Consider the following 20450-nt stretch of genomic DNA (forward strand, 5'->3'; position numbering starts at 1 on the left):
TATAAACTAATTTCTACAAAAGCCAATCCAAATATACATCACATTACCCAATCTCACTTCTCTAAAAGTAAGATTAAAAATAAGTTATTTTTTCTACCGCTAATCTAAACAGACCCTTACAGCCAAATGTGATGCCAAACATAATAAAATAATCCAATTTGACTTTTGCTGCCTAAAAACTATTTTCACCCTCTTCAATTGCTCAACCAAATAGACTCTTATAATCTAATTAAAGTCTATTTGGCAGAGCATCTAGGGGCTAAAAGTTACTTATTCAGCCCATAAGCACGTTTGGAGTTTCAGCACCTGTTTGGCTAAGCTTTTGACCCGTCCTCCTTATGAGCTAAAAGTTAGATTCAGAAACATGATTGCCTTAAATAAAAAAAAGTTACTCATAACTTATCAAAAGCTACATAGAGGCCCATCCTACTTATTACTTACTTTTTATTCAATTATAATCCAAACAACTTTTTACCTAGTTTAACTTTTACAAACTAGATTTTATAAAATCCAATCCAAATATAAATCATATTATCTAATTGAACTTTTACTTAATCTAATTTTTTCAAAAGTCAAATTAAAAATAAACTACTTTTTCTATTACTAATCCAAACAGACCCTTAGGCATCCATAAACATAAATATTTGTTTTTTGAACTTAAAAATTATTACTATGAACATAATGAGATGGTTGAATTACAAGTCATATTTTCCTTCAAAGCAACCCTAATCTTTTGCTTCCACTTCAAGAAATTAGTGTTAAAACAAAATAATCTTAAACTAGAGATAATCAAGAAAAAAACGTTATAATTATTAATTAATTTCTAGCCGCTACATAATAAAAATTCTTTATTCTAAAATTTTTGCTCAATTTCAAACAAAAATAAATGAAAAGGAAAAAAAAAATTCTACGCACACTTTTACTACATGTAGGGATGATCAATTAATTAATTCAATTCGGTTTGGTTACAAAACTGACAAAACTACTCAAAATCCAAAAAAGGGTAAATCTAAAAAACTAAACGGGGTCAAAATCTTTTTTTTTTTAAAAAAAAATAAAAGGTTTAGGTAAATTGGATTTTAGAAGCTGATTAGAATAAGCACGTCTCAAAACTAAAATAGTGCTTACAGATGTGCTTACAAGTCACCTACCAATAAGATTCTCATATCAATAACATAATTCAAAGTTACAATTTTATATTTTATAAGTCAATTTTTTTATCAACTAGATCAATTTTTGTTGCCAAAAAATTGTTATTTTAATCAAATTGAACTTAACACATTTTAATCTAGAGTTAAATTACAATTTTAACAATCAAGTTTTAAAGGATGCAAAATGAAACGTAATTATTAAAGAGAGGAGCATGTTTACCACTTTCCTTAACAAATTTAAAGACACATGGCACCTTTCTTTCCCTTTCCATTATCTTTATTTTTCTTCTCTCTTCTCTCCTACGTCTTGCCTCTCTGCATGTGAAACTCAACCTCTCCCATGTCACCGCCATTAACAACCATCTCTGCAATAAGATTGTTGGACAAAAAAATTCATAGTATTAAATTTTTTGGTTGAATATGGGGCTGTTCCTGAACAACAAGGCGAGTAATGGTGTGGCGGCAAAGCAATAGGCCTCCACCTTGTTTTGGTAACTAGCATATGTCTTGGTTCTTTCTTTAATTGCTTCGTCCTTTAATGGCCCTTAAATACTACTTATTTTGTACTCATCAGCATTTAGAGCAGTGGTGTTTTTTTATGGATATCTAACTGGCAGTGTCCCTAGCTTGCTTACTATTCTTCTATATCAATGCCATTATTATTAGCATTTTCGTGTCCTTCAACTCCTATGAGTAAGTTTTCGTGAAGAGTACTGCAGCGATGGTTGTTAATAGTGGTGTAATGGTGGTTAATGGCGCTAACACTAAGATTGGAGGGGTTGAGTTTGGCAGAAAATCACAGGAGAGAAGCGAAATGAAAATGAAAGATGAGAGAAGAGGCGAAGGGGAAGAAAGGAGCTACATGCTAGGACTGTTCACGGGACGAGACTAGATCGAACCGGGACAGGCCCGTCCCGGTGAAAAGGGACGGGACAGGATTTTTGTCCTGGTCACATTCCAATGAATAGGGATAGGACGGGATTTTTGTCCCGTGTCTCGTCCTGTCCCCATACCGGGACATCCCATTTCCCTTTAAAAAAAGCTATAATTGGTTGTCTAAATTTTTTTATGTTATAATACTTATTTTTCATTGCACTTCTAAAGATAAAAACATTATAATAAAATGTTATGTAGAAAGCTTAATTATATAGTATAAAATAGGTGTAAAATAATACTGTAAAAAAAAAAATACCATAAGGACAACACTATATAATGGCTTTGTGAATTATTTTATTGAGGAAGGAGATTTTGTTGTGATAATACTACAATTTAAGAGCTAAAAATAATTATTATTAATAAATAAATTGAATAATCTAATAATAAATAATTTTAAAAAAAAATACTCCTGGACGGGACGACCCATCCCGTGTCCTATCTCATACTCGTCTCGTCTTGAATTTTTTTTTGTCTCATCCCATCTCATCCCGAACTCACCAGGATTAGGATGGGACAAATTAAACACCCTGTATGCTAGTTGAGAAAGAAGTGAGACACACCAAGCTAAGAGTAACCAATGTTTGGGCTTACCGACGGAAATGATAAAAATGCTTCCATTTTTAATGATTGTGTCTAATTTTGTACCCTTCAAAACTAATTAGTGTTAGATGATCTTCGCTCACAAAATTTAATTATTAAAATTGCATCTCAATCTTTTAATTTATTCAGTTTGGTTTTAGGGCAATAGGGTCATCCTCTTCTCCATCAATAGCCGGATTTCAACCCATTCAGTTTTGCTCACTTCTAATAATATATTATTCAGTCTAGAGTTTTTTTGTCCAATTTATAATAATGTTTCTCCAAAGTTTGGAAAGAGAATAGGCACAAAAAAGACACAAAACTTTACGGAAAAAATCTTACATATATTTTTTTTTACTTTATAAGTTTTCGCATCATTTTTTTACCTGAAAAATTCTATAATAAAAATCCTTAAAAAATATTTACCCACGTTAACTCTACTAAAATATTACAAGGTGACCATATTATTACATCAAATTCTATTTAAGCCACTAGGCAATGAAAACTAAATATCTTTCTTTTTTCCTTGAAGGCCAGAGAAAGGACATATCATTTTGATGGATTGGGCCATGTACGGATTATTTGGGCCTTTGACAAATTTGGACGTTAGATTTCCCCCAAAATAAAAAGTAATAATTTATTAAGTTCTTTTTCAGTTATTAATAATATTGATTCTAAATAATTATTAAATAAATTTTGATAGAAAATTTAAGATAGTGGTAATCATATTCCCAGTTTTTTCCTTTTCTTTTTGCTGCCAAGAGTAGAAACCTATACATTCCTAGGTTATATAAAATCATTAAAGGTTAGCCTAAGATGCGGCTGTGAAGATTTTTGTTATAGGTGGGTTGGACATGGACATTAATGGTTAACAAACAAGTGAAATATTTAAAGCAAATAATGTAGCTCTGCATCTGCAAAATGGGCGAATACTTTATCATCGAGACCAAGAGCATCTAACTAATTGTGGAATTGACAATTAAGACCTCCAATTTTGATAATAAAATCTCCCTTTTTTAAATACACACGGTATCTAGTATTTTTCTGATCTTATATATAAGAGCTCGTGAATAGATCTATTTTGATTGTCTTCCAAAATTATAATTTATTTTCCCTATTAACTACTCTTATTAAGAAGATTTTAGATATAGATAGTTTTTAATGCAAATGATTAAAAGGGTGCTTTAAAAAAGAATAATACTTACATCAAATTATTTATATTTATTATGTTAAGTTCTCCAATCATACATGACTATGTATCATATTTTTGAAATATTAGTATTTAATAGTATTTAATTATAAATCTATATTAATAAAAAAAGACACATAATTATAGATATAAAGAATTTGACCTAATTTTTTTTAAAAGAAAAAATAGTGCATGTTTCTGATAAATAACTTACTTAACTATTTTTTTTAATTTTTAAAATTTAGTTATATAAGTTGTACATTTATAATCGAACTAACACTATCAAGTCAGATTTAAAATATCACAGAAGTTAAATTAAAGGCAGTCTTTTTTTTTTTTTCCAGCGTGATTTTTTATTCATTGCAAGGTTCAACGTCTCAATTTTATTTAAAAACATTAGTCCTTTCTCACTTGGCTCACTTCCAATTGATAATTTTTCCTCGCTAGTTTAGCAATGAGTTTGGGTGCTCAACAAATGATGAGCATCAAAAACTTGATCATCTAAATTAACTTTATTTTTATATTTAATGTAAATTTTTTATTTTAGGAGATGGAGAATTTCAAATAAAAAATATTTTTCATTTATAACTCTCCAAATATAAAATTATTAGTCTCAAAAATTTTAAACTCAAAACTGTTGTTTTAGATAATAAATACTCAAATTTGGATGAGTTGGCAGTGACATAAAACTCTAATAAATTTTCTATTTTGAAACGTATTAACTATCAATTTCATAAGCTTTGAGTAACTAAATCTGATTTTTTTTTTTAAAAAAAAGAAAAGTAATTAGCCACCTCCCTAATTGTTCAGGCACAATGAATGGGTTAGTCACAGGTTCTTGTCCAAAAAAACAGGTAATTATTGTGAAAGGACCCCCTAATGGCAAAGTCCAAAAAATGGGGTTCGGTGGGTAGGGAAAGTAATTGGCAGTTTGTAAAGTGAAAAGACCACACAGACTTTGTAATTATATCCTTTTTTGCAGATTCACTTGTCTTATTTCTTTTGGTTAATTGTCAGTATTAATCACCAAAAACCAATTCCAAGTATGAAAATAAATTGGGGTTCCCTACCCACCTAAGGCTCAACATTATTTGATCATTTTTCCCTCATAAAGTATAATTTCATTCTCAATTGATCACTGCTTGTTCCCCATTCTCAATTACCATATTCAAGTAAATCCTTATTTACCATAATGCAAATTGCAATAATTATTGCAGGATTCAATCCGTTGATTGCTTGGGAGAGAGAAGAGGACTAACTATAATTAATAATTAAGATTCAAACCTCTTCATGATATAATTAAAAAGTATCAAAAGCCATCATCTAACTTTATATGAAATTTTAATATGATATCTTAATTTTATAAAGTATTTTTAGTTTATTAAGTCTAACACGGTTAGTATCAAGTAATACTTTTTTGTATCAATCATTAATATATTAGTATTTAAAAATGCTTTATTAACATTTAAAATTTTGATTTTAGCATTTTTTTTGTTAATAATATTAAGATTAGAGGAGTGAAAATATATTTTATGAAATCAAGGGATCAAAATAAATCTGATATGAAAATAAAAGATTAAAGATGCATTCTTATCAATAAAAAATAATAGAAAAGACTAGTTTGTAATCATTAAGTTATATACATGGATTATATGACCCATAATCTAATGTTTTATGTTGAAATCTATAATATAGTTAAAATTTAAATATTTATTTCATTTTACGAAAATTTAAATTTTAATTCTTCTAAGAAATTAATTGGTCATAGTAAATTATTATTATTATTAATATAACAAGAAGGCAAAATAAATTAAAATTAAATGTCACCACGAAAATATGATACTGAATAGTTAAAATTACTATTATATTAATAAACATTAATTTTTCTAACAAAAAATTAATCAGCGAAAAGTTGAGTTTAGTTTTTTAAAATTAAATAGAAAAACTTAATAAAATTGAACTGAATAACTGTAGAGTTTTTGGGGAAAATGGAAAATAATATGATTTAAGAGAACTATTACTAATGTATTGAAATTTTGTATTATAAAATGATTTTGATTTTATTGAACACTTAATAATAAATTCTTTTAGTGTTTTTCTTGATACGATAAATTCTTTTAATGTTAACATTGGCTAGAATACGAGCAAGTACTTTTTCAGTCCTTAATATAAGACCTATTTGACTAATCTGATTAGATTAAAAAAGTTAGGTAAATTAGTTAATTATAAGAAAAGTGACACATTTTTTCTAAAATACCATAATCATCTTTTTTAATAACTCATCTTCCTATTGTATTTGATTATGGCTGAGGGAGTATCCATAGAGGTAATTTAGAAAAAATTGATAAATATAATAAATGGGTCTTATATTTAGGACCAAAACCAACTCAAAAATTAAATCCTACATTAAAGACCAGAGGAGTATTAAAAATCAGAATGGTGAATCAGTCGGTTGTAACAATGATCTAGTAGGTAGTGGTTTAAATAGGATTAACTTAAAATCAAATCCATAATTAGAATAATATTTAAATAAAAAAGGAATTAATCTAAAGTAAATAAAACATTTATGTATGAATTACGCATAATTCAACAAAATTGAACTTGATCAACCCCATCTAAAACTCTTGATCCAATCATCAAAGAATTGGTTCATTGATTTATTGGTCTAACTGGTCAACCTGAGTTAGGATATAAAACTTGAATTTAACTTGGTTTAAATTATTGAACACAAAGTATGGTTTTAAAAAGTCCATAATCAACTGCTTGTTTTTTTTTTTAATAATTTTAAAAAATTATAATTATTTTTATATAAATATGGTATTTTTAGTATTGCAGACAAAAATTATTCTTTTAGTTGATTTTTATTTTATGATTTTAAAGAGATATATATACCCACAACCCATCAATACTAGTGAAGTAGAATTTTTTTGGGCCAGTTCAATAAATTACCTTTTTATTTACTATATCTAATCCTAGACATAAGATTACTTTATAATACAATTTGTACTACAATGATAAAATTAAAAATTTTAGCAAATTAATTAATAAGAATTCTTCCGTTCAACCAAAAAAGTTTAACTTTTTCTGTCTACTATTTTACCCCAACTAGTGGAAGCCCAAATTTTGTTGCCATCTGTCTCATGAAACTACCAAAATCCTTCATCAGCCTTCTCCACAGGGTAAGAAGGAGACAATTTGAGGTAGAAGGGGACAAAACAGACTAGACATTTTAACTTTTAAGGATATCTTTATGATGATTATCTTACATCGTCTATATTTTTCATTTTTATTACTTTTTATTAGAATTTGACTAACCAAAAAAAAATTGAAAAGCTAAGGCATGTTTCCGCCGGAAAAAGTCCATAATCTTCCTTCCAATTAAGTTTATTCCATTCAGCACACATTAATAAGAACGGTTTCTACCGCACTGACGTTCTACGTGAGTCTAATTATAATAATTTTGTTGGAGACCAATCATTCTCCCCTAATTATTATTATTATTATTAAGTTTTTACATTTCATTGGAATTTAACCCCAAAAGAAGCCACACATACATATGTATGTATGTGAAAATTTCTTTTAAAATACTCAAGTTTCAAATTAGTTCACTGAATTCAACAATTCTTAAATTGGTTCAAGGGGACTAATTTTGGAATTTGTGAATATTGTGTTTTTACCATGTTGCCTTTTACTTTTTTTCTTTCTAAAAATAGCCATCTTTAACATATTAACTATTAACAATAATTTTTTAAACATTCACAGAAGGCTAAAATATATTTTTAGTCTTTTAATTTTACATAAGGATTTATTTTGGTCCCTTAACTTTATAAAAAGTAAATTTTTAATTCTTTAACCCTAAAACCATTAATAAAAAATAATGATATTGAGCTCTTAAATGTTGATAAAATATTACTAAATACTAATATATTAAGTTTAATTTTCAAAACAACCATGATTGTTTCAAAAAATCATCATTTAAAACTAATAATTTTAAAATTAAAAGATTAAAAGTATACTTTTTAAAATTAAGGGACCAGACTGAAACTTTACATATAGTTAAATGATCAAATAAATACTTTAACTATTCACAAAAATAGATTAGTTGCTGCTTCCTCCCATAAAGAAGAATATATTAGTTATCTACAATTTCATGTAACATTTGAGAAGACTATTGTATTTAATACCGAATAGTGTCTTAGGAGGTGTTTAGATAAGATCAAAACCATAGGTCTAAAAGTATTTTTATGGTATGCGAAGTAAATATATAGAGAGATTTATATCGATTTGCAAAAAAATACTTTCAAAAAGTATTTTTGAAGTTAGCCAAACACTTTTTTAGATCAGATTGCTTTTAATTAAAAAAAAATCTATATTTATCCCCCCAAAAAAAAAAAGTGAGGTGTGAGAATATATCCGTCATATTCTGGATCAAAGTATCGCTGGTCTTAACACCTCACTTTTATATCTGAGTCTCGACCACACATCACAGCCAGTCACCCACCAGTCGCAGGATTGGCAGTCACTGCAGCAGCCTCAGGCTGCACACAAACAAAAAAAACAAATTCAAAAGGTGAGAAAATAGTAAAAACCCCATCTTTAAACAAAACCCCAATCTTTAATCCCAACGAAAGCTGGATTTCATGTTCCCCAAGAGAATTCATTGCACCCCACACACATGATTGAAGCTCTCACTCTCTCACAGTTTCACAGTCCCTCCTCTTTCATTCAAAAAGGTAAAAGAAAAGTGATCTCCAAAAGAAACAAAGTTAAAAATAGCAGAGAGTGATTGCTCAGCGGGTACAGAAGAAGGAGGGGTCTCTCTTTCTTTTTCCGAGTGTTGGGTCACACCTTCTTTTAGCAATGCCAGGGCCTTTCGTCTCCCACGCCCTCTGAAAAATGCAGGTATCGATGAAACCACTCATCACTCCTTCAATCTTTTTCACTTCTTCTTCTTCTTCTGTTTCTCTCATTCACGCCCACTGTACAACCACTGAACAGCTTCTTCTTCCTGTGGTTATTGTTGGTAGATTCGCTAACATTGTGTAGCAAGGGCTTGGTTCTTATGGGGGGTTTGATCGATCTCAATACTACGGAGGACGATGAAACGCCGTCGTCTCTTTCCTCGGCGGCTTCGTCTTCGTCCTCTCACTCTGGTGTTGTAACTACTGCTTTGGCCCCTTCTTCTAACGCTGTGTGCTTGGAGCTATGGCACGCATGTGCGGGTCCAATGATCTCGTTGCCCAAGAAAGGAAGTGTTGTTGTGTACTTCCCACAGGGCCACTTGGAACAGCAGCTTCAGGATTTTGCGGTCGAGGCCTGTAATATCAATTTCCCATCTCATGTTTTCTGTCGCGTACTTGATGTTAAGCTCCATGTAAGCATTCTCTTCCTGATTTTCGGTAGGAAAAAAGTGATTTATGTCCCTAGTTGGTCGGGTTTGGATATTTTTTTCTTCCCTTTTCTAGTTTTCCTTTATTGGGGTTCTGTTTGCTTGCTGAGAAAATTGATTGGAGATATGTATTTGAGACCTATTATGTTATATTTGCCTATTATTGTGTATGATCAGTGGGAAAATTTTATGTGTATTCTGCTATTTTCCCTTCCTTCTTCGTGAATGGTGAGTGATGGCCAAATGTTGGTCTATTACATGACATATATAAGCGTTTTCTTGGCAGGCCGAGGAAGGGAGCGATGAAGTGTATTGCCACGTCTCGTTGGTTCCTGAGAATGAGGTGAGGTTTATTGTTTTAGTTTGGTGTTGTGTCGGAGAAAGTACTGAAAAAGGAAACAAATTTCAACCCTTCGATCTTGCATTCGTGGTTCTAGGAAATAAAGTTCGCTAAACTCGCCTATATAATGAAGTTGTTACATTTAGCCGAGTTTCATATTTCTGGAAACTGAGAGCTCAAAATACTTAATATGCACATAGATTCATCCCCCCCCCCCCCAATGCTATACTTGTCCTTTTAACATAGCCTCAGTGAAAAAGGAAAGGACAAACCTAGACATTACTAATAAATGTAATATGGTAAATTGAAGAGTTGCACATTGATTAGAGTACCTTTAGTTGAATTACAACTTTTTTTTCCTTTGGCTACCTGAAGAGGAGGAAGGTTTGAAGCTTAATCTCTGCCCATATACCATCCATTCTTACTGCCTGAGCAGGCTGAGCTAGCCTTAGGAGACTTATTAGAATTGCTTTTATTTTGCATGAACTTGCCCTTTGTTCTTAGCAAGTGGAACGAAAACTGCCAGAAGGAGAACTTGATGCTTATGTCGAAGAGGAGGATGCTGTTGCTGTGGTGAAGTCCACGACACCCCACATGTTCTGCAAGACTCTGACAGCTTCCGATACTAGCACTCATGGTGGGTTTTCTGTGCCTCGCCGAGCTGCTGAAGATTGCTTCCCTCCCCTGGTAACTATGGATTATGTTGCATCCAGTGCTCTCTCTAGTCAGTGTCACCCAGTTCAATTGCTCCTTTGGTCATGGTCTATATGTTTTGCAATTTTGTTTTAGTTGAAGTTAATTTTTATAAGCTCTTTGAAGTGTGGTGGCTTTATCCAATTTGAAAATCTGCAGTTATAATGATATATCGTATTGAACAAATTGTTCCTTTAGGATTACAACCAACAGAGACCTTCACAGGAGCTTGTGGCAAAGGATCTGCATGGCCTGGAATGGAGGTTCCGACATATTTACCGAGGTATGGCAACTTGTCTTCAGTGTACTAGAATACCACTTGACTCTTCGTATTTGTATCTTTACTCTCTATCCTATGGACAGGTCAACCAAGGAGGCATTTGCTCACCACTGGATGGAGTGCATTTGTAAACAAGAAGAAGCTTGTATCTGGAGATGCTGTGTTGTTTCTTAGGTATGAAGACTTCAATTTGAAGCCCGCATTAGCATTTATTCCCAATCAGGACTAACCATATAAATTTTTGGGTAGGGGCGAGGATGGAGAACTGAGATTGGGAATTCGTAGGGCTGCTCAATTGAAAAGTGGTGGTACTTTATCAGTTCCATCTGCTCATCAGTTGAATCCTAGCACTCTGATGGATGTGGTTAATGCTTTATCCACAAAATGTGCCTTTAACGTGTATTATAATCCCAGGTATTTTCCCTCTTGTCTCATAGTTTTCTCTACTGTTAGTTAGAGGTTAGAGGAAATCTGTCCGTTATGAAGTGTAATTGCCGAGTGCAATGTTGATTTAACTTGATGATTTAGGATGATATTTCCTTTATACAAAAGAGGGAGAAATTAATATCCTCCTTCAACTTTAGGTGACTAACAACCCCAGTGGAGGGGAGCGTTAGCAATTGGCTCAAAGTTGAAGAGGTTATTTGCATTTTTCTCTATGCAGATAGGGCCCGTTGCTTGGCCTCTTTTTAGCATTTCTCCTCTAGTTTAGAGAAGAGGTTTGTTTAAATGGGTTAGGAAAAGTACATCGCACCTCAATAGTGCTTCTAACTCCTTAGCTCTGCTTGTTTTTACTATTTATAATATTGTGCGCAGGTTATATTTTTTTGGGCCAAGAGGGTTTTGCCCATATTTTGATCTAGTTTAGTGGACACTTTTTGTCATTACTTACATGTTTTAATCACACTACAGTTGCTCCGGATGCTTACACTAACTTTCCCTTGAAGTTCCAATTTATTTCCCTTCCTTCTTTCAGCATGTTTTCTGTTATTTAGATTTCTAGGCACAACAGCCTTTTGCTTGAACGTTTTACCTTGCTACTTTCAACGTATAATAGCCCCATAAACAACCCTGCAGTGCAATCAATTTAATATTGGTTGCTGCTTTTTCCTGATTTTACTCGGTCACTTAACAGCCAATGGGTTTTTGATGACTATAAGTTGCTCAAGTGTGCTTGGAGTATTGGGTCTTGGGTTTGTCATGTCAGCTGAACTCTTACATACTAAAAGAATGTTTCATTACCAGTGATGCTACAATTACATCTATGATCTACCGTCTTGGTTAAGTTTTCCATGGTTTCATCTAATCCTAAGATTTTTTCCTTCCTTTATTTTTCCTTTGTTGAGATGCTTTCTGATTATTATCGTCTTTCATATATTTCCCTTTCCGTTGTAGGGTTAGCTCATCAGGATTCATAATACCCCGTCACAAATTCTTGAAAAGCCTTGATCATTCATATTTGGTTGGAATGAGGTTCAGGATGCGTGTTGAAACTGATGAAACTACAGAGAGAAGGTTTTTCTTGATTGTGCTGGTGGCACTTAAATAATTGGTCTCCAAACAAATTCTTACTCAAATTACTTTTGGTGGCAGGTGCACTGGATTAATTGTTGGAATGAGTGATGTGGATCCTATTAAATGGCCTGGATCAAAATGGAAATGCCTGGTGGTATGTCACCAGAAGCTTTTTTACTTCATCTTTATATATGCATTTTATAGATAGGTGTGGGTTCTATACCTCTAAGAAAAAAACTGGGGGGGGGGGTGTTCGTGTGTGGGCCCCTCTCCTATAAGGGAGGGTTAAATTGTCAGTACCAAAAAAGTATGCGTTAGATGGCAAGTTAGGAGATGATTGTCTGCATGTGTTGTAAGGTGAACACCTTAGGCTGTAAAAAGACTATATTATTTCCATCGTTGAAGAATTAAACATCCAAATTTGTGTGGATTTTCCTGCTGTTTTCTCCTGTATCACATCAAATGCAGTTCTTGACATTTGACACTAATGAGGATAGTGCTCACGTTTGAATAAAGGACTGATCTTATGAGTAATCTTAGGGTGGACTTGTTGAGGCAGTTTCTGGCCAATATGCTCATGCCTATCTAAATTTCATGCTAACTGAAAAAAACCAGTATCCAGACTCATTTTGGTAGTTGTGGCTAAAAATTCAAGGCTGCTTAGTCTCTGCATACAATAGTTACTACTATTTAAACATATAGTTCTTGCGGAAGAGGGCAATACTATAAGGAAGTAGTGCTCACATGTTCTGATTGGCCTCAATACTGTAAAAAGTTCTCTGGTTTAGTGCCGGCTGTTATTTTTGTTGTCATTTGTTTGAATCTCTAAGCAAATACAGGGTCCTTTGTTGTTCATTTTTTTTTTATTCAGTTAATTTAAAATGGATGCTTCTCTTATGGTTTTTCCTTCCTTCAAATTTGAGTATTTTTTAATAATTCCCAGATTGCACTGCTTTTTCCTACTCTCCCTTTCAATATAGCATACCTTATTTCCTTCTTTTTTTTTTGGCCAGAGCAGGCCAATATTAAAACATTATTCGTATATTTGTTTCCACAAATCATGTGAATATTGAGTTGGCTTTTTTTTTTTTAATAATTTTTTATGTAAAGCAGATAGATTTGATTGCCAGTTTCACAAGCACTCATGTTGGTGGCTGAAAATAAAATTATACTTGATTACATAAAATGTGGCTCAGATAACTTCAAGTTCTTATCCTAGGAAATACGTCGTTCATGTTAATTTGAAAAATGAAATGAATTTGATAACATTCTTATATAAATAAAAGATCCCAGGGAACACAGAATTCATTAAAAATGTACAAGTTTGCCATTCCAAAGCAACCTAGAGAGTGCCACTGATAAACCTGTTTTTGGGCTTCATCTAATTGCCAAGTGTTGGCTTCTTTTTTTTTTTTTTTAAATAATTCTTCTGCGATTAAGAGGCTACAGATATGACATTTGTCACCTGTCCATCATGAGGGGTTTATCATCTTCTGGATGTTTTGAACACAAATTAGGTTTTGCTTGAGTTCGTGTGTTAGAAAAATAGTCGCATATTTGATTTGGAATTTCCTGCAAACTGCTTCCTGATGATTTGTTGCATTTGAAGTTACTTCAACCATAGACCATTTTCCTTTGGGTTAAAGTGTGTTTTTGCTTTGGAAGTATATCTAGGGGAGATATGGGCACCCTAAAGAAAATTGTGGTGCAATTTAGCGCATAATATTTCAAAACCAATCAATGTTGTCTTTTTTTTAGTGGTCAATGTCAGGTCAAAAAATGTCTCTTGGCCTGCACTAACAGTTAGCTTAATGTTAATTGCTAAGAAAGGGCAATATTACACCGGTTTTGAAAGATTTTGTGCTATATTGCTGTACGATGTCTTCTAGGGTTCCCATGAACCCTTTGGATATACTTTCGGAGCAAAACTGCTCTTTAACTCGTTTTCTTTTTTCTTTTGCCTGTTAATATTATGATATCTGATTGTAACATGATTTCATTCGTTTTGTTATTATAATTGATGACAGTCATGATCTTCTTATCTTTGCAGGTCAGGTGGGATGACATTGAAGCCCCTAGGCATAATAGGGTTTCCCCTTGGGAGATTGAGCCATCTAGTTCTGTTCCCACTTCCAATGCTTCCGTGGCAGCTAGTTTTAAGAGGAACAGGATTGGTCTGCCTTCAGAAAAGGCTGAATTACCAGTCCTGAGTAAGTCTCTCCAATTAAGGCGGATGACTATGCTTTGAACCAAAATTTACTGTTCTGTTGATCTGAATGGTCTAAATTTCTTTTTTTATTAATCATATTATAATCTTTCTTAATAAATTTAGACTGTTCAAATCAATGGAATTGTTTTAATTTTTTCAATATAACTTTTTCACTTGAAACTGAGAGGATCCTTATCGGATTTATTATGAATACTGTTTGGTTCTAATATTTTTTCTGGAGTTGGTTCTGTTATTTCTTCTCCTACCTCACTCAGTGTCAGGTCTAAAAATACTTTATTCTACAGATAGGATTGGAGGATCAGACTTTGGGGAATCATTGAGGTTCCAGAAGGTCTTGCAAGGTCAAGAAATATTGGGCGTTAATACCCCATATGTTGGTATCAGTGCCCAGAGTCACCAATTATCTGAAAGCAGGTGCTACCCTGGATCAAACTGTTCCAGAATTGTAGCAACAGGAAACAATGTCAGGGCCCCACAAGTGAGTTCTGACATTTCATGCCATGGCATAGGCTTTAGTGAATCCTCACGATTCCAGAAGGTCTTGCAAGGTCAAGAAATACTTCCAAGCCAACCATACAGAGCCTTGTCTGTCAATGAGGCTCATAGAACTGGCGGCTTTGGAATCTTTGATGGTTGTCAATTGCTGGGCTCCAGAAATCAATGGTCTACCCAGATGCTGGACAATTCTTCCCATATGCATCCATCTGGGCCAGTTTCATCCCCATCATCTGTTCTGATGTTCCAGCAAGCAGCCAATCCAGTTTCCAACCTTGATTATGGGAATAAAAGTAATCAAGAGATGGAAAGAAAAATGCACCACCGAGGTTCGTATGTTTCTGAAGTGAATGCTAGAAAATTAGCGCAATCCCCATCTTATGAGCCTGGTTCCTGTGGGCAAGTTCAGGAAGGAATGAATTCTTTTGCCACGTCGAATTTTCATAATCATCTGGTCACGGCAAGTTCAGATGATTCTATTTTGCCACTGACAGGTAGCCGAGAGTTGGCTTCTTCATGTAAAAGTAGCTGTAGACTCTTCGGTTTTTCATTAACCAAGGAAAATCATATTGCCCATGAAGAAGCACGCTCCTCTACAATCACCTGTCAATTAAATTCCGGACCTTCCTTTCTAAGACATGTTGGGGATGAACTTCAGCTAGGGCCTTCACTCAGGAACAAGGCGGCTGGAAGCAACTGTACCAAAGTAAGCAACCTAAATCCTGTAAGAGATGCTATTTTACATGATACTGAGGAACTTATCTAGTCTTCATAAAAATGATCATTTGAACTGCAATTAAGAGAATGAATTTGCTCCATTCTTTTTGTTTTTAGATATCCTTCAGATAGGATTGAGCCCATTGTGGCGCTGGAGGCTGGCCCTGGGAACTAATCCTTTGGGCCTTTTTTCTCTTTCGAGCTGGTTCTTTCCTTTTGTATCCAAAAAAGAAGGAAAAAGAAGAGCGTAAATTTGGAGAAAACAATGAGCAGTTAACCAAATGAATGATGTAATGTTGGTTGTAGATAGCACATGCCAGTTAGTGCTTATCATCAATTTCATTTGTAGAGTTATTAGTGATCTTTCAAGTTTGATTGAGTGTGATGCCATGTTGTGGTTTAATATAAGTACAGAACATGGATTTAGTTTTTATATAGGGAAAAATTACATTCGAGGACAAAAACTTGATAAAATTTACTATGAATGACTGAAAATTTAAATTATTCTTGAGGACTGAAGGCCGTGATTTTGCCCTTGAATGAACAACAAATGCCCTTTCTGGCAACCAAAAACATGCCCATATGGTAAGAGAACTAAAATCTTATGTAATGATCTCAAAAATCCCTGTAACTTGAGGAAGTTTGGGCTATAACATCTTCATGCTAAGTGATGCAAGATGATTAATACCTAAAGTCTGATAGTAGCAATAATAAGAATTTCTTGTTATTTGCTTGTTTACTTCTCCCCCAGTTTCTCTTTTTGTCTTCCCCACTCCCTCCTCCCCCTTTTTTCCCTTACCCTCCTATGTCCTACACTTGGTGGTAACCCTTTTAATGTTGAGAGTTGGGAAGAAATGCTGTAAGTTCCACTAATAGTCCTGTAAGTTTCTTGTAACATGGACGCCTAAGCGGTTTTTAATGATGAGAGTAGGGAAAGATGATGAAGCATATAACCTAGTGGTCAAATATAATAATCTCAAATTTATTCCAATTTAAGGAAGATTAAATTGTACCCTTCTTTTTTCTTTTGGCAATAGAATCATACCTTTCATAGCTGAGCTAAGAAGCAAGGTGCTTAGAAACTAAAGAGTTTGTAAGTAACAATCCTGGTAGTCTCTTGCAATTTTAAGAAGCATAAGACGTAACTTTCTAGAAGAAGATAATTGGGGTATTGTTATTTATTCGAGGAAAATTAACGTCTTTTGATCTTTAGAGATAAATCGGTTGTTCACAAATTTGTATTACAAGTTCTTCAATTTTTAGTCTTTGAAGATGAATTTCCTTTTAATAGTTTTGTTATCAGGTTGCTCAATTTAAGCACTACTAGTACTGTATTACTTCAGCATAGTGCTGCATGATTGGATCTTCGGAAGGGTATTCATGGGTGGGGTCAACCCTAACCCAAGGAACACCACAAGCTACATTTTGTAGCTTATTTCTGGCCCAACCTGGTTTCTAAACCTGGCCTGAATGGACCAAGACCGGGTTTGCTTGGCCAACTGGTTCAGTGAATAACCCTCGTTCATCTTCCAAGTTCTTCTCATGCATTATACTGAGTTTCTTCTTAATAGTTTTAGACTCATGTTTGACTCTTATAATTTCTTATTTGTTTGCAGGGAGTGCTTCGGTATTGACTAGAGTCTAATGAAGCATGTTTGCAGAATGATGCTGGCATGAAGGCTAGCAAGAGAATGTGGATAGATGATAAAGTAATAGAATTGCATAAAAACTCAGTATTTTGCCAAGGGAAAAAACCTATATTTGTTTTCTATATTCCCAGGATTTATCTAAGCTGTTAAGGTCCAAACCAAACTACTTGTATGAAATATTAATCTGAGGCATACACTTCTTATGTGAACTTTTAGACGATCCCTGAAATATGAAGCATCTTTATCTTCATCTGATATGTACCAATCATAGTTTGACTAGTATTTCAACCAGAATTTGAAACGGTTTAGATAAGGCCAGATGAGAAAATACTCTTTCAAATTAAAGTTGGTTCAATTGGTATCGTACTTAGCCTCTATCCCTCCATTGAGTGAGAACTCTAATTTTATTGACAGTGTGAAAATCTTATTGATAAATAATTTGTAAATGCTATTATAGGCAATATTTGAATTGAGGTTAGTCGTAACTCTAGAGAGAAAACTACAATCACAAGCTATATTGGATCACAGGGTCATGACCAACCTACCTACTTAATGAGCAATTTTGTGAGCTGCTCTCTTGTCCATGTGTGCGCTATGTGAATAGGATCCTTACAGTTGTGTTTTTTCAATTGGATCCTTGAACTTTTTTTTTTTTCAATCAATAGTTGTTCTCCTTATATTCTGTTCATACTACTTTTATGCTGTCAATGTTATCATAATGATGTGGTGAATTAATAAGAGAGAGTGTGAAAATGTTAAAAGATGTTTGAGGGAAGATGATGTGGTAAATTAAGTAGTTCGATTTACCAATTCATGGGTCTTTAATTAGTTATTGACATCAGGGACTTTTCCTATTTTATTTCAAAATTTATTACTCCCATACTTTTTAAAAAGCAATTTATTTTTTTAGCTTTGAATGTATCGCTATGTACATATTAAGAATATATGTTATGAGTTAATAAAAGCAAATTATTTTCAATTAGAATTTGAAAAACAACGTAAGAAGAGACCTACTGAGCGCTATTCAAATATTGCTTCACGATATCCAACTTTTAGATATATAATATATAATTGATGGTTATTATAAGCATTCATCATGCTATTTAATTTTTTTGTTTTGTAAATTTATTTACTTTTTAACAAGATTCATTCCTGAAAAATTGCTTAATCCCCTTTTTGTGTGGTCAAGCACTCAAGCTGGGTAATACTCTCTTGGAATGCTGACATATATTGTTGTTCAATCTTAGAAATGGACTAACCTTGACGAGTGTTCCCCCCCCCCCCCTCTTTTTGTGTGAACAAAGCTTAACAAGTGTTGAGACTAGAAAAATAAGCCCATGCATTATCAAAAAGGAAAAAAAACAAAAAGAAAAAGTATGCCCATATTTTTAAAATGTGAAAAGTCAAGCATAAATTAAATTTTGAATATCAAAATTGACCTACAATTTTTGCTTTATATAATATGCTCAACTAATTAAAATACCCCTTGACTTATTATTAGATGGTCTCTAAAATACATGCTCCCTCTTATCCATATTATGTGGACCTTTCTAGAAGAAATTTTAGTCCTTTTTATAACACCCTTTAATAGTGTCAAATAAGTATCAACTATATTTATTTTTCCATATATGTCTATATTTTTTTTGTAAGACCCTTTAATGTTTTTATTAATACATGTAAATTAGTTAGAATATTCTTGTAATAAGGATTAGAGTATAATTACTCCACAAACACAAATAATGAAGAGTGTAATAGTTAAAAAAATAATTAATACTTCGTTAACATTCCAAGATAATGGAATCTTGCAAACATTTTTATAAGGTCTTTGAATTAATACATAAAACATTTTCCAATAAAAAAGGTGTGTAATTTTCCAATAATACCAATATAATACTGCCTCTGGTCCTAAATATAAGAGCTAACGGACTAATTTGAATAGATTAAAAAATAAGTTAAGTTAATTATTTGTAATAAATAGGTGTTGCTTTTCCTAAAATATCCTTGATAATTAAATGTATTAGCTAGAATTATCATTATTAGAAAAATTACCTTGAAATAAAATACATAAATATGAGAAACAAAGTGAATTGTTGTATTATATTTAGGATTAAAATAAAAATTAAAAAAGATCTTATATTAAAAACAAGAAGTAGTATAAAGTCTTTCGATTTATCATTTGGTGCGTCATGAACCCTTTAATTAAATGACGTAACACACACATATGTAATATAACATGCACGTTTATAATATGGAATATATTAATCAAAATCAACCTTCAAAGTCAAATTCTTTGCCCAACTTTCTATGTATTAGATGAGAATGGAACCTCCTTTATTTATTTGGAATTTTTGTTGAGGGACAAAATAGATCTTGTTCAATACGTGGGAGACGTGGTTGTTGTTATCCCATTATTATATTATACTTTTTTTTTTTTTTAAAGGGCCAAGTTATTTACTTGCACATCAAGAAATGCCAATATAATTAATATGACAAAGAAATAATGAAATTGAAAATTAAATTAAGAGGATTAAATGCTAGAGTTTTATTTTCTATTATATATACACACATACCATGATTGAAATTTATTTTCAATTTACTTCACATCCTGTGAAAGATATTAGAATATACAGACACATACACACAAGGAAACTTTTTTGTTGTTGTAATTAATATCATAGTAAAATCAATATTAAATATCCCCTCCGTTATTTTTTTTTATAAGCAACAATCATTATTGTCTTTGTCTCTAAATATAAACAACATTTATAAGTCTTAAATTTTTGTCGTAAATTTTCTGTTTTACTCCTATTAGAGATTTGTTTTAATAGTTAATACATTTAATTTCTGTTTCCCAAAATATCATTTTCTAGATAATAAATTATATTTTAATATAATCTCTCTCCATCATACTTTTTTTTTCATAATTATTTTTTTAATAATTTTTTTCTCCATAAATAAGGGTATTTTGGAGGAACAAAATTTAATTTTTATATATTTATTGTCTTTAATTAATTTTAACTAATTTCTTGATCTACATGATTTAGTCTAAAGTTTTTTTTTAATAAAAAAGGACACAGGGATACTTTTGTTACTGTAAGATATTTATAATTTCTACTTTTTAAAAATTAGAAGAAAATTTCACTATCAGTAACATTGTAATGGGATTCTAGGTTGTCTATGATAAATAAAATCTATCTAGAAGCAGCTAATCTAGACTCTGGGTGATTCTGGTTAAAAAAAAAAAAAAAAAGACTTTGGGTGATTGTCCCTGACCTTGGTGGGGTCAT

At 32.3% G+C, this 20450-nt stretch overlaps 1 protein-coding gene across 2 annotated transcripts; it reads left to right on the forward strand.

Moving 5' to 3' along the window:
- Positions 1-8581: 8581 nt before the first annotated feature.
- LOC114753933 (auxin response factor 3) lies at positions 8582-17445 on the forward strand. Of its 2 annotated transcripts, none has more exons than XM_028942636.1 (12): positions 8582-8757; positions 8883-9229; positions 9531-9587; positions 10089-10271; positions 10476-10560; positions 10641-10731; positions 10807-10971; positions 11953-12072; positions 12151-12226; positions 14123-14282; positions 14587-15521; positions 17131-17445. In XM_028942636.1, exons 2-12 carry the CDS (start codon positions 8918-8920, stop codon positions 17146-17148), a joined length of 2202 nt encoding a protein of 733 aa, XP_028798469.1. In that variant the 5' UTR covers positions 8582-8757; positions 8883-8917; the 3' UTR covers positions 17149-17445. The 2 variants fall into 2 exon arrangements, with proteins under 2 accessions (XP_028798469.1, XP_028798470.1); XM_028942637.1 differs by having other exon boundaries at positions 8585-8757; positions 14587-15503.
- The last annotated feature ends 3005 nt before the right edge of the window (positions 17446-20450 follow it).

The sequence above is a fragment of the Neltuma alba genome, unplaced genomic scaffold, assembly GCF_004799145.2.
Source record: "Neltuma alba isolate B1F8T4 unplaced genomic scaffold, ASM479914v2 tig00008314_pilon, whole genome shotgun sequence".
Lineage (NCBI taxonomy): Eukaryota > Viridiplantae > Streptophyta > Magnoliopsida > Fabales > Fabaceae > Neltuma > Neltuma alba.

Bases quoted from the DNA above. Each gene is read 5' to 3' on its own strand.
- LOC114753933 (XM_028942636.1), top strand. From the start codon at position 8,918: ATGGGGGGTTTGATCGATCTCAATACTACGGAGGACGATGAAACGCCG. The intron at 9,588-10,088 runs GTGAGGTTTATT...CTTTGTTCTTAG, and splicing joins CGTTGGTTCCTGAGAATGAG to CAAGTGGAACGAAAACTGCC. The intron at 10,972-11,952 runs GTATTTTCCCTC...TTTCCGTTGTAG, and splicing joins AACGTGTATTATAATCCCAG to GGTTAGCTCATCAGGATTCA.